At 49.1% G+C, this 15,000-nt stretch overlaps 1 protein-coding gene across 1 annotated transcript in view; it reads right to left on the bottom strand.

The window, feature by feature from the left end:
• Window positions 1-15,000, bottom strand: part of tnmd (tenomodulin) — a 44,101-nt gene that overhangs the window by 1,163 nt on the left and 27,938 nt on the right. The window contains exons 4-6 of the mRNA XM_062524553.1: window positions 13,195-13,302; window positions 7,122-7,281; window positions 4,689-4,795 (exon numbers count right to left, since the gene is read on the bottom strand). Of these exons, the coding sequence (XP_062380537.1) occupies window positions 4,689-4,795; window positions 7,122-7,281; window positions 13,195-13,302 (375 nt within the window). The remainder of the gene's footprint in view (window positions 1-4,688; window positions 4,796-7,121; window positions 7,282-13,194; window positions 13,303-15,000) is intronic.

The following is a 15,000-nucleotide window of genomic DNA, read 5'->3' as shown; positions in this document are numbered from 1 at the left end:
AGCTAGCGGAGCATAAAACATGATCTAATACCCTTGACCTTTCCATTGTGCCAGCTCTAGCATTACCCCAGCCAGGCCTGTCCCACCCCTCTCATTCAGGAGTCCCTTAGCCCTTGTCTGCCCCACCAGTTCTCCATCAAAGTGGGTTTGACACTGCTGGAAGCCAGGATAATTACGCTATCCCTTTCTTCTGTGACCTCTCGCTCCTCAACTCTCACTTGCACGCACACACACACACACAAACACACACACACACACACACACACACACACACACACATACACTCACACACTAACCCACACAGTAACACACATACATGACACACACACATACACACAAACACACACACACACACACACACACACACAGACATTCCAAAACACACACACTCTCTCTCTCTCAAACACACACACACACACACATACACACACACACACACACACACACACACACACACACACACCCCACATCACAGCACACACACAGAGATAACCAGTAAAATGGCTGCCACCTCTTAATTTGAGCCCACAAATGAAAGCATCCCCCACCTCGGTGACCTTGGCACAAAGTGGCTGGCACATTCCTGAGGCAATTAGCAGAGTAATGATCGCCTAACAAGATCCCCTTTATTTGCTCACGCCGGCCACATCACAATTTATATAAGGGGCCAAATGAAACTCAAACTCAAGGTAAATTGGGTGAAATTAATGGGCCGCGGATTTTTCCATTGTGATGGTGTGTGTGTGTGTGTGTGTGTGTGTGTGTGTGTGTGTGTGTGTGTGTGTGTGTGTGTGTGTTTGTGTGTGTGTGTGTGTGTGTGTGTCACCCCTCCACACCCCAACCCTCACCCCCACCTTACCCCAGGCTGAAGAGCCATGCCTTTGATCAAGAGCGTTTCGGAGATTGCATGCGGAATTGAGTTCCTACATAAACACAAGCGTCTAGACTCTAGTAGCACTTTAGCAGAGAATAGAAGAGAATAGCGGAGCCTAGCCAGCATACTCTGCACAATGACAATACAGTTGAATCTGATCTAATCTCATCTAATATGCACACAATGGAGTACATCCTAGATTCAACACTGAAACAAATAACAAATCACACTTCGTGCCTTGTTTACTTGAACATTGACATCAAGCTTTGATCTCACACACAAGTGAACATTTTGGAAATGTTATTTTTTCGATAAAGTGCTGTAGATGCAACATGTTTCCATCTGAAAAAAAAGAGATATCTAATTCCGTGTTTTTCCTATACTTTTCCATACTGCACAGAACTGTGCAGGAAGTGGCCACAATGGGAGGAGATGCCACCCTGGATGCAGCATGACGGCAGAACACTCCAGGCGCACAAGACAAGATGGCTCCTCAGGGATCGTACGGAGCCTCCCGTCTAATTAAAACTCGTTGTAGTAACGCTCGTTACAGCCATTGACTTATACGTCTGGGAAAGGTAAACAATCAGGTGTTGACTTCTTTCGACAAAGACAGAACGCAAGTGGGGAAGCGAGGACGAGGAGAGACAACTTCCTTATGGTTGGCACGGTAACTGCTCCGCATTTGACATGCTCGTTTCCATTCCAAATCAGTGCAAGACGTACTCCAGCACGCAGACACAACCCAGGTGATACACAACAGCCATTACGACAAAGTGCAAAGATGATGAATTGTGTGAATTCGCACTCTCTTAATGACGGGGACTGCATGTTTAAGAAGGGGGGGTGGGGGGCCCGGGGGGGACCCGTGAGGACACATGTGTCACAGTCGTGATTTATGACTCTTGCAAATGCAAAGAGGCAATTACTGATTTATAATGTCTGTCAACTGGTGGGGGTCATCGCTTTTACATGCGACGATTAATAATGTAGCCAACTACACAATGACTGTCAATGTTCAAGTGATTGCATTATCAGGTCCACAAGCTAAACCTCGCCTGCTCCAGTTTTGGGTGGAATATTTCAGCTAAATGATGGGTGATAAGGCGTCGAACAAACAGACATTGAGTCGTATTGTTCCACCGAGGCAAATTAATCAAAGCCAGCGCCTCTCGAATAGATTGCACATATTAATCACGGTACCTTTGAACTTCCATTTGTGAGACAGCGTTGCGCTGATCAGAAACGACCACCATGGGAAATTTACCCCTCCACTCATAAACAAGCGGCATTAATTAAAAATTAAAGTCATTACCACTGAATCTGCTCTGAATTTATGGTGACGTTCTTTATTTATTCGCGTCGGAGCATTAAAATGCGAGACAGCCTCCCTGAAGGATCATGGGAAGGATTCAATATGGACAAGTGAGGTGGAAAACTAAGTCAGTTGTGTCGAATCATCCAACGAGCTACAACTCAACTCAGCTGAATTTCTACACCTCTGTGAATCACTTCAGTGCTTCTGATTAATGTCGGGCCTACTGATGTGAGAGCCGCATTTGTCCCTTGAGTATTACTCAATCAGTTTCCAACTAACATGCAACTGGAATCAAATACTGTGCATTGCCATTTCACGTTGCAACAAGGGATAGCACGTTGGGAAACTGCGAGTGAACGACTGCATAGATTGTGAAGATATAGAGGAGCCGTTTCTCCCACCTTTCATTACCAGAGGTGCGCTCAAGTTCACAAATACGTATAGGCAAACGTTTACGAACATTTGCAATCAGTTAGCCCTGAGTTTTCGGCGAACGCTTGTGAACAGTCGCAAACAGTCTGAGGAGGTATAGTTCTCCGTGAACATACAGTGAAACTGGACGTGAGTTTGACAACAAGACAACAATGCAATTAGGCTACTGTTAGAATGGAGCGTTAACACCGAATCGTTCAAATTTTACTTTTCAAAGAAATATATGGTCACCACGAACATTCGTCACTGTTTGCCAAATTTGAATGCACCTCTGCTCTACTCTATTCTACATACTCTCTATGAATGGCACTTCTGAATCTGTGCAAAGGAGGAGGCAGAGGGTCTCCAAAAGATTTGATGGGGGGGCCAGCGTCTGTCCTGAAAGGGGCCTTAATCATTATTCCAGTTGCCAATAACATACCAGGCCAAGGCACACGGGTCACACCAGTGGCCCATCAACTCCGTTCAGGTAGCCAATCAGGAATCAATTTGTAAGTCTGAAGGCGGGACTGGCTGGTCGGTCCCGCTAGTCTGAGAGGCTTATCTGCCGAATGTGGGTCAAGGATCATGATGCAATTTCTCGGCGCGTCAGATGATAGTTATTAAGTCTGAGTGATCGCCGGGACCAGCGCCGTGCGGTGGCACGTCGCCCTGGCAGACGTGGCCAAAGGTCATCCTCGTAAAAAACCTCACACCTCTGAAGCGCCGCGTTCAGCGGTTATTTATACCACCGGCCGGAGAGGTGGGGTGAGGAAAACAAAGACTGTATAGAACAAAGACTGTGGTGGGAGAGGAGAAGTAGTGAGACTTCCTTTTTGCTCTCATTGGAGGCGGCATGAGCAACCAACTGTGGCGTTGGTGGTTTAAGAATCACGCCGAATGCAAATATACTTTCTCCCCCTCGTCAACCAGTGACATCCGACTCCCAATTACTGGCGGAGTCACTTCACCCCACAGCAATCACCCCGCCACATACCCCCTCCACACCACACACACACACACACACACACACACCACAAACACACCACACACCAAAGCCTTTGCTATCATTCGACCCACAGACGGAACTTGGCTAGGGGAAGGTGTTGGAAGGGGATGGACTGGCGAGTCATAAAGGGCTGATAGAAATAGGGCATATGAAAAAGAGAGATAGAGCGAGAGAGAAGGGTGGAGGGATGGAGAGAGGAGGGGGAAAAAAGAGAGGCACGTTTCATCTGTGGGTTTACTTTAATTAGACACAACATTGAAGCTGCGGACATGGGAGGGAAGGGGGAACAGGGGAGGAGGAGGAGGAAGGCTGAGGAAGAAGAGGAGGAGGAGGAGGAGGAAGAGGAGGAGGTGGCAGTGGTGCTAGTGTCCGACTCAGGTGTCCCTGGGAGGCTGCAGATAAATGTCCTGCCTCTTTCTTCTCCGCTTCCCCCTCGTGTCCCTCCGTTTGGAGTGGGGCTGGGGAACGGGGAGAGTCAATCGCTAGTTGAGCCCATGTGGGTGTCTGTCCCTGGCCGCTAACGATGGGACGGGCATTAGCACTCGCGCGCCAGCACAGGTGAGAGCCGAGGGTAACTTACATCCAAACGCTTCGGTCGGCGCTTATTTATCCTCGACGTTCATAATTAAGGGTAACGTTCATAAATGAATTCATTCATTAACGAACGACCTTAAAGAGGTGCCCTGTATCCACCAGAAGAAGGGGGTAAAAAAATAAAAAATAAACACAGGCTAGAAGAAGCAAGAAAGGTTTCAGCGAAAGCTTGAGGGAGATGTTGCTGCCTTTGAAGACTAAACACCCCTCTCAATTAATGGGAAGACATTAAGGGGAGTCTTAAGTGAGTTGGCCTCATTTAAACAGATATATAGCGCAATTGCAATGCCCTGTGGTCTGCAAATTCCGTTTCAAGTCTTGCAATGCTGCATAGATTAATGGCTGATTTAAACCGGATGAAGAAAAGGGGGGATGAAGGGGGCAAGTGGGGAATGGGGGAGGGTAATTGTGTGTGTGGGGGGGGGTATTTAGATCGCAGCGGTTGGTCAACGGGCACTGGTTTCGGGTAGTCGGCTACTCACATAGTCGTTGACGGCCACGTGATCCAAGACGTCCCTGGCCTTGCGCTGACCTCGGGCGTCCTCGTCGGGCGTGTCCTCCACGTCCTCCACGTCATGGAACTCAGCCTCTGAACGAGGAGAGAGAGAGAGAGAGAGAGAGAGAGAGAGAGAGAGAGAGAGAGAGAGAATAAGCTAGGGAAAGAGACACTCGTACTCAGATCACATCCACACATCAGACACTCTGTCTGACAAAGCCTCCCTGGAGGCCTGGGAGCCTTGTCATGTACATAAAGGCCTTGTTGGATGATTACTTTCTGGAAGTTATTAGCACAGCAGTTTTTTCCGTTGGATCTCGGGGTCGATTTCCGGCGGGCGCGGCCGGGGTCAGCGGATCGTTCCCAAGACGGGCAGCGGATGCTCCGCTTTCTGCCGCGGCTCCCTGGCAAAATGGGTCAATTGCTACTTTTACATGGTCAAGAAATTAATTAGTCTGTGTGAACTTGAGCTGAGTGGATAAGAGACAGTCTGCACTCGCAGCTGAGCTCAAAGGCTTGAAATGGTGTGGTGGTGGTGGGTGGGGTTTCTTCCCTGTGTGTTGAGAACCCCGCAGTGGTTTAAGTTCTAGCGTTTTAATTTCAAATAATGAAAAGATAGTAGGCTATGTACATCAACAACCAAATATCCAGTTTAACGTGCGTTCTATTCAACAGCTTAATTTCCTCTCATGTGCAGGACTAGCACAGTGAGGTTCAAGCTTACATTAACCTTTCAACTACTTTACTTAATATTAGAAAGATTATATTAAATAACAACGGTTTGGAGAGAAAAACAAGCTGATACTTGGGCTTTAATGAGGCTGAGAGATTAAAAGGAAATGCATGGTTAAGTCAGAAGCGAGGCTTTGTAGACATAAATAGCTGGTAAGAATACCATAAACCCCAGGTGGCATATTATCGCTCGCCGCATAGAACCTAAGGTGCTGAAACGTCTCGGCGGTCACAATAGGTTGTTTTCGTACACCTAGTAAGACAACTTGTGGTGTTAATTTGTGTCGCTTGTGTTTTATAGCCAAATTTAACTCAAATTGTTGTAAAGCAGCTGACAGTAAGTGTCAAAGGTAACATAGGATTATGCATAGAAAATAACATTAGACTAACTAATAGTCTCACCAATGTTACTTTGCTATTGTTTGATGGCTTTTATACACTGTATATTTTCCTATTGAGAAAGCAAGGACTTTTGACATAGCAATAAGACTAAACCAAAATAGAAAAAAAATAACAAAATTAATCAAACGAAATTACCATTATTGGCTTGGGGTGAGGTGCTGGAATAGTGCTTTACGTGTTGGAGGTTAATACAAAAAAACCCTCCCAGCAAAGTCGCTAATCCAATTTGCCCATGTCTCATACTCATACTCACTACGTGGAGGAGAAGCATGTTCTAGAGCTGCACGTGCGGTCTTTGATTAGAGGTGGCTGTTTGAAACTAGGAAGCTATGATTTGGAGGATGGGAACATCTCTAAGGGAGAATCATTAGCCTGACTTAGCCATACTCAACATTCTATTCAGAATTTATGTGGGGTTGGAATTGGAGCATTGGGACGTGATTATGGGATGTGTTTCAACCAATATGGGGCGGGGGGTACATCTGCACAAAGTTGGATAGACCTAACCAATCAGACTATGAAATAGCCTACCGTGAATCCTAGAGGCCAACACATCCTTCTTCTAAACAAATGACGTTTTCTGCCTTTTTTTTTTTTTTTTAAGTTATTGGGCTGTCAGTAAGCTATGCTAACAGCCATGATAGCGATATAAACATGTAGTGACCACCATTGCTAGTGACCAGCTTTTTGCTGTAAACAAAATCAACCGAAGCATGCTCAGGTCACGTGAATGAATTGGCACGGTTGGTCATCTGTCCATCATTGTATTAAGCCCAACCCGATTGGATCGTTCTGCACAATACTCAAGTATTCATAGAGCCTTGTCAAAGGAACAAACCCAGACCAAACTTCCAGAATTCAAATTCTGTGGGTGAGGCCAAGTTCAAGGCTGGCTTCCAGGCTAGATAATCATAGTTAAAAGCCATCTTGTAGAGACTCATACAAAGATTGGGTTTGCTTTGCATTTTCCTGGAGGATTTTGAGTGTCCTTGAAAAGTCTCCTTCATTCAAGTGAACATGGGATGCACCTACATTGGTAAGCATGTAAGCAATTCTACCAGAAACAAATCTACTTGAAAACGAGGAGGTCAGAGTCCATCTCTGAGGAAAACGTAGTAGAATCAGGCACTACGTCCTTTATTAGCACTTCAACGGCACGTTGTGTGTGTGTCTGTGTGTGCGTGTGTGTGTGTGTGTGTGTGTGTGTGTGTGTGTGTGTGTGTGTGTGTGTGTGTGTGTGTGTGTGTGTGTGTGTGTGTGTGTGTGTGTGTGTGTCTATGTGTACCTCGGAGTGGCGCGGGGTGGATCCAGTGTATGGGCAGCTCCCGGCACACCTCCCAGATCTTGGACTCCAGCAGGAAGGCGTGATTGGTGATGGGCTCCTCGGACGGAACCCACACCTGCGAGTCCTCCACCCTCATGTCCACCGTCTCCAGCTCCGCAACCTGAGAGCGCACACACACACACACACACACACACACACACACACACACACACACACACACACAGACACACACACACACACACACACACACACATACATACAGACAGACACACAGAGAGAGAGGCACTTAGTTCATTAGCCTTTTTCCCCACTCACCCGGCGCTCCTCTGCATGCACCGCTTCAGGCCTCCCCTCCACAGGGGAGCGGTGTGGCCTTCAGTCTTTCATCCAGCTGCCCTGCCAGTCCTGCGAGTGGAACTGGAAAGGACTTAAACCCGCCGCAACACAACTTCAATACAGCTTGACCCTCGCATAAAGTCCAAAAGTGCCTCTCTGCCCTCGTCTGCTTTCAAGTGTCCAGTCTCAACCCCCCCCCCCCCCCCACCCCCCCCCACCCGCTGCCTCCAACCCTTCCTCATCTCTCGCTCTCCATCCTCCTGTTATCTGTGGTGGGCAGAGCATTTTCATTCCGACAGCAGACGACTGAGAATCTGATTTGACTTTCATGATGTTTCATGGTCTCCTTGGCTTTTTTTTTTTTTTTATATAAAATTTTCATATACTATGGAAGAGTGATATGTTGTTAAATATGACATGTCTGGATGGACAAGTGTTGCATACACAAACACATGCACACACACACACATTCACACTCACACACACACACACACACACACACACTCACACACACACACACACTCACACAGACACACACACACACACACACGCACACAGAAACACACACACACACACACACATAAATAGACAGACGGACACACACACCCACACCCACCCACACACACACACACACACACACACACACACACATACACGATGATATGATATGGGACTATTAATATGCTTAATTTGTTGATTCTGTAGTTCATGAGCTGTAAAGTAAACTATTATTGCTTAATGATAGGGATGGCACATCATTTTACATCTAATAGAGACGTATGAAAAAAGGCCTTGGCAAGGCATCCCCCAGTTTATACTAATGTGTTTGTTTGGCTGCTGTGTATGTAATCACATAGGCAAACAAATAGACTTCACATTCCCATGTTAATTAGCACTGAGAACAGGGGAGAAAAAATGGTCGACTTGACAAATGTTTTTTCAAGGTGATTTTCTCCCAGTCTGTGGCTTAATTGCACATTAGTTAAGCTCGATGTCAAGTCCTAGGGCTATGGAGAAAGCCACCATCATTTACTTTTGGCTTGTGCTCTCTCGTTCTCTCTCTCTCTCTCTCTCTCTCTCTCTCAGTCTCTCTCTCTCTATTTCTCTGTCTCTGTATCTCCCTGTCCTCCTCCTTCTCCAAATGAACTCTATTCCAGCTACTTCTTTCTGTCCCCCTCTCTTTTTTTCACTCTTCCCCGTTTCCTTATTCCTCTCTTCCTCATTCCCTGATTCTCTCTCTCCCTTCCTCTCTCTTTCTCTCTCTCCCTCTCTCTGTCTCTCTCTCTCTCCCTCTGTTATTTTTCCCACCCTGCTGTTCTTGCTGTATTGGAATTTATTTCCTCTGCCGCATCTTGTTTGTTTGCGAAGTGACACCCCACTGACCTGTGGTGAGGAAGAACCCACTTCGGTTCTGCCTGATTAGAACCTGACACCCTCGCCCCCGGTACCGCGCCATGCTCGGCTGGCTCTTTGACACACTTCCTGGCCAGTGCCTCCCCACCACCCCCTACCCCCAGGCCCCCCCCCCCCCGTCCCACCCCCCCATCCACCGCACCTTCCTCCCTCTACACCCCCACCTCCCTGTCCAGGCACTGGACACATCACGCCACTAATGATGACTCTGAGGACAGCCGTGCACCACGTGTCCGCTCCCTCTCTCGCCCTTTTTTCTCTCTCTTTTTCTCTCCCTCCCTCTCTCTTGCTCTCTCTTTTTTTCTCTCTCTCTCCCTCCCTCTTTTCCTCTCCTCCACCCTTGAAATTATAATCAGGGCCAATAGTGTGAACGTGCAGTATTTTTTTTTTCATTCTAATTGGCCTGCTTTAATGTCTAAGGACAAGGCAAGCCTCCCCTCACACTGTAAATATAGAGGTCACGGTGGACAAGTCAGTACCAAAAACATTAGCACTGAAGTAAATAGTGACCTCAATAAAATTAGACAGAGAGAGAGAGAGAGGGAGGGAGGGAGGGAGTGGGGGAGGGAGAGAGAACCTTAAGGAAGTTCTGGAGGTCAGTGTGAAGTAAAAGTGTGAAATTCATCAACAAAATATCGAGCTGGTTCAGCCGGCATGTTTTCTAACGGCAGAACTCGTCTTTAAAAACCAGCCACTCAAAAGGAAACAACTCTCGGGGTGCTGCCTAAATAATTACAGCGTTTCTTTGAACTCTTGACCTTTCGGCGTGTAATGCTAAAAGGCTCACAGCAGACAAAAGGGTGCGGGGGTTAAACACGCTATTATCGTCGCGGGGCTCAGCAGGTGGTCACGACTCGTCTGAGCTTTACGGCCCCCGCTGCTTTTTTTTACAGCGCCGCAAAGATGATCACAAAACAGCCCCGCGCATTTTATCTCCACATGCGGCGCGCTCGCGCCCAGCCGTCACCCCGACCGTAACGTTGGCAACGCGCACGGGTGCCTGACGCGTGGCGCTGAGAGATCTCCAGTCCAGTCCTGTCCAGCTGAGTCCAGTTCATCCGTAGGGCGTGCCACCCCTGTCTCTCTCTCTCTCTCTCTCTCTCTCTCTCTCTCTATCTCTCTCTATCTCTCTCTCGGAACGTCTATAGGTTGTGAAATACATTGGCGCGGCTAGTGGGGCATGCTAACCACGGCGGCGAGAGCGGGCGAAAGGCTAATCCAGGTACCCGGCGTGCAGACGGAGAGAACGGGCGGCGATTTCATCTCCAGCGCTGCACGGCGCCACGTGGCACAGCGCAGCGAGCAGGACATGGGCAGAGAAGCCCGCGGATTACTGACTTCATCATTTTTATTTATTTATTATTATTTTTTCCCTAGGAGGGAATAAATCGAAAATGGCAAGAGAAATAGAGGGAGAGAGAAGACGAGAGAGAGAGAAAGAAAGTGAGGGAGAGAAAAAAAGGGAAAACACATATACAAGACACACCGGCTCTAAAACACACACACACACAAACACACACACACACACACACGCACACACACACTGGCGGCAAACAATTCATGTTTGTCACCTGGTTTTACTCTTGAGGCTAGTTTATTTTCCTTATCGGCCCTTTGCAGTTCCTCCATGGGCTGCATTGTTTCCGCCCTGCACTTGGTGTGGGAACGCTCCCTCTCCCATGCCCTGTGGCTGGCAGCCTCCACCAGCTAATAACGCCATTGTTTACTTCTTCTGGGCTTGCATATGGAGAAACACAGAGGGAGAGAAGGGGACAGAGAGAGAGAGAGAGAGAGAGAGAGAGAGAGAGAGAGAGAGAGAGGATGAAGGGAGACAGTGAGAGGGTGGAGGAGAAGGATAGGAGAGAGAGTGAAGAAGAAAGAGGGGAACAGAGAGAGTGTGTGCAGAAGGAGGATGGGGAGGATAGAGAGTGAGAAAGAGAGAGAGAGAGAGAGAGAGAGAGAGCGAGAGAGTGAATAGAAAATGGGACAGAGTCAGATGAAGGAACACAGAGAGAGAGGATAGAGGAGGACAGGGAAAGAGGGTGTCAAAGAAAGAGAGAGAGGGAGAAGATATACAGTAGAGGGAGAGAGAAAGAGGGAAAGAAGGCAAGAGAGAGAGAGGGGGGAGAGAGAGAGAGAGAGTTGCTGCATGCATGCTGTTGCTTTGTCTGTCTACATCCTCCTCCTCCTCCTCCTCGTCCTCCTTGTCGTGTCTCTGTTCTGCTTGGGAGTGACAGTGAGACGCTTCATGGCTGGGCTCCAGCGGGGCTTTGTGATGTGCAGCGCTCCTCTCTTCTCCTCGCCCCTCGCCTCCTCCTCCTCCTCCTCCTCATCCACCACCACCTCCTCCTCCCCCCCCCCCCCTCCCTCCCGCTGTCACCCGATCCTGCCAGCGGCGGGCAGACGTGAGCGGGGCGGCCAGCCAGCCCGGTGGCACTCGCGCCGGCCGACCGAGGCCGGTGATGGACAAGACGACGACGGAGCCGAGACGGACAACCCGACCCCCCCCGCCGGGCGACCCAGCACGCCTCGTGGCCACGCGTGCTGTCTGCGGCGCGCTCCCCGCTGGACGTCCGGCTCGTCGTCATGGCGGTGGACTAGCACGCACTCTGCTCCACGCTGGGCCAGAGAGGGGGAGCGGGCCGCGGCCTGACTGGAGGCGGAGTGCAGCCTCTCCGGTGAACATCCTCCAGCCCTCTGTCTGATGGCTGCTCCCCACTGTGGTCCTCTCATTCACCCCCCTGCAGTTTCTCTCTCTCTCTCTCCCTCTCTATCTCTCTCTTTCTTTCTCTCTCTCTCTCTCTCTCCCTCTCTCTCTATACACAGTATATATATCCAGTTTGATGCAGGGCTTTCCACAGCATGGCCTAATCCTGTGCCATGTGTGTCTCTGTCTCACTCTCTGTCTCTCCCTCTCTCTCCCTCTTTCTCTCTTCCTGCTCTCTCCACAACACAGAGCACCCCACTCTTCTCTCCTCAATCTCCCTCTCTCTCCCTCTCCTCTCTCTCCCTCTCTCCAGTTTCTCTCCTCGTGAGTCCCTCAACCCCGGTGGCTTTCACCCCGTGCCTGCTCTGATTGATTCCACATCTGTGGAATATGGCTTAACAGAGGAATCTAATTAGGTCTCACAATGTGCAAAAAAGGGAGGAAAAATGGCAGCGACATATGGCGCTTGCTAGGCAATTAGTATCTGTAAACATGGATCAGACATTAAAAAGATGAGGCATTGGGGGGAGGGGGAGGACAGTTGGTAGTGCTCGGGCCTCCTCGGCACACACACACACACACACACACACACACACGCACACACACTACTTCCCTCGCTTCCTCTCAGCCTTTGTCTTTCTCTACCTTCTGTTGTAAAAGTCAGTGAGGATATTGGAGAGCTGGCACAACAATGAGGCGAACGATGTTGTGTTGTTTTTTTACGAGCCTCTAAAACGGACCAGCAGATTTGTCGCTGTTGCTTCGCTTGCTCTTCCCCCCCCCCACGCACGCCCCTCCACATCCCGCTAATGTCGACAGGGGAATATGACGGAGGCCAAAACCCATATGTGAGAGACTGATCCCCGCGGTGGGCCACGCACACACGCCGCCATTTTGGCTCTGGCATGGATAAATGGGATTTTTTGATCAATGGGATTTCGCTTCTTGCTATCTCTCTCTCTCTTCGACTCTCTCTGTCTCTCTGTCTCTCTCTCTCTCTGTCTCTCTCTCACGTACATGCTCCCTGGGTTCCAAACATCACACACACACACACACACACACACGGCCGCTGCTGTGGTTCGGGAGCGCGGAGGCAAGGCCCGAGATGAATTACCGCGGCTCTGGCTGGAGCTTGAAATTTACGGAGCAAACATCTTCAAATACCATTTTAATGGCTTACCTTTCCCAGGGCCCTGCGCTCTCTCTCCTTAAGGCTATTTTGGCTCAGCCTTCAGAGCACATGATTAAAAATTAATATTAGCTCCGGATTGACGGCAAACACCTTTTGATGTCCACCACAAAGGAGGTGATGGGTTTCGTGAGCACCACATACTCACGGCTACACGCCGTGCGCGCCGCTTGTAAAAAAAAAAAAAAAAAAAAACTCAGGGAGATGATGAGAGAGGGGGGCAACGAGACCAGCCGACGATATATATTATATATTATATCCATATTTGGTCATTATCTTTCCCCCACATCCTTTAAAGCTTAAATCCCAGACGTAATTTCATTTCTACAACACACACACACACACACACACACACACACACACACACACACACACACACACACACACACACGCGCGGCTCGGTGATGAGATAAGAGGTGTGGCGCTACCTCGATCTCCACATCCTCGGCCTCTGCGTCGGCGATGGGTGGCAGCTCCTTGGCCTGCGTCTTGATGTAGCACCTCTGGTGCTTGGAGAATCGGATCCCGGTGATGCCCTTGAGAGAGAACAGAGAGAACAGAGAGACAGAGAGAGAGAGAGAGAGAGGTGGTGGTTAAAGACAACACATAGAGCAGTTATGCGGTGAGTGCCACATTGTACAGCTGAAGCACCCACCCACCACGATGGCTCAGCAGGTGCTGCGGAAGGAAAAAAAAAAAGAAAAGAAAAAAAAGTGGTTGTTGAATATTGCGGCGGTACAGTGCCTCCGCGGAGCCATCTAGGCATTCAGTGTGGAAAATTAAACCCTTTGTTGCCTTGAAGAAGACGACAGCTTAATCTCTTCTAGGTGTGTGTGATAATCTGCGCTTGTAAATGTGTGTGTGAGATAGAGGGTCTCTCTCTCCCTCTCCCTCTCTGTCTCTTTCTCTCTCTCTCTCTCTCTCTTTCTTTCTTTCTCTCTCTCTCTATATATCTCTGTGTGCACTCTAGCATGTATTTCTGTATTGTGGCTCTAAAACGAGGCTGCTGCGGCAGGTAGGCAAAATCTCCAGGCAGCGGGCAAAAGCCTGATCAATACGCCACTTCAGCCATTCAGGGCTGAGAGACTCTCCAGCGTTTTTTTTTTTTTTCCGTATTTTTTTTTCGTTTTCTCTCACCCCCCTCGCTATGCCGACTGAGCCCGCTGAATTCCACCTTTTTCCAAGGCCCTCCGCTCGTCATTCATTTAATCTGCTCATCCGTGTGAGGAACCCGCTTTTGCCCTGAGACGCGCTCGTGACTGACTGACTGCTGCACAGGAGCCAATGCGTTTCGATTAGAGCCAGAGAAGAGAGAGAGAGAGAGAGAGAGAGAGAGAGTGAAAGAAAAAAAAGAGACAGAAGGAGAGACATAGAGAAAGAAAGAAAGAGAGGGAGAGAGAAGAGGGAGAGAAAGAGGGAGGTGGGAGGGGGGGGGGGCACTTTTAGGTGTAGACATCTAAAAAGGATCTCTAGCGGGACCGTGGTGCGTGTCTTTAGCCATCCAGAGCTGGCTATGGCTCCTCCTGAGCAGACCAGACAGCAGTCCAAGCAGTAAGTCCTTAGCTGCGGAAAATAATGCACCGTGAGAAGTGAGAACAGACGAGGGGGGGGGGAGAAACTCTTTGAAATGATCGGCCTTCTTCGCGTGTAACCAGCGGAGCGGGCCGCGAGGTAGCGTGGAAATCAAACTCGGTGCAATCGCGATTTAATTACGTCCGTATTTACGACAATGTCCTTTAAGCCTCGGCGTAATGAAGACAAGACACCTCGCTCCCCCTTTTCCTCGTCAGCGGGATATCTTTGGCGTGCGCCAGACGGCCGGGGATGCCACGGAACCGAGCTGACGACGCCTGTCACATTCCCGTCTACTCCAGTGGGGGTGATGAGGTGTGTGTGTGTGTGTGTGAGTGTGTGTGAGTGAGTGTGTGGGTGGGCGGCGGGTCTGCTGTTTGTAGCAAGCATAATGTTTATGCCCGAGATTATTTTGATGAGCTGGTGTTCAATTTGCTGTAATGGCGATCCGCTACCACACGGAAGGGACAATCTCGTGATGAGATGCGATGATTACAGAGCCTGGTCAACCAGAAAATTAAGAAAAGACACTTCATTACTTGGATAAGAAATGGGAAAAGGATGTGATATCGGCGACAGCACTGAAATACAGCAGCCGGCCTGCACCCAGCTCGGATTAAAACGGGACACACTCCGCCACTTCCCCCCATCCCCCCATCCCC

The sequence above is a fragment of the Sardina pilchardus genome, chromosome 21 (genome assembly GCF_963854185.1).
Source record: "Sardina pilchardus chromosome 21, fSarPil1.1, whole genome shotgun sequence".
In the NCBI taxonomy this organism is placed as follows: Eukaryota; Metazoa; Chordata; class Actinopteri; order Clupeiformes; family Clupeidae; genus Sardina; species Sardina pilchardus.
The sequence above is the reverse complement of the archived record's forward strand: the minus strand, read 5'-3'. Positions and strand labels throughout refer to the sequence as shown.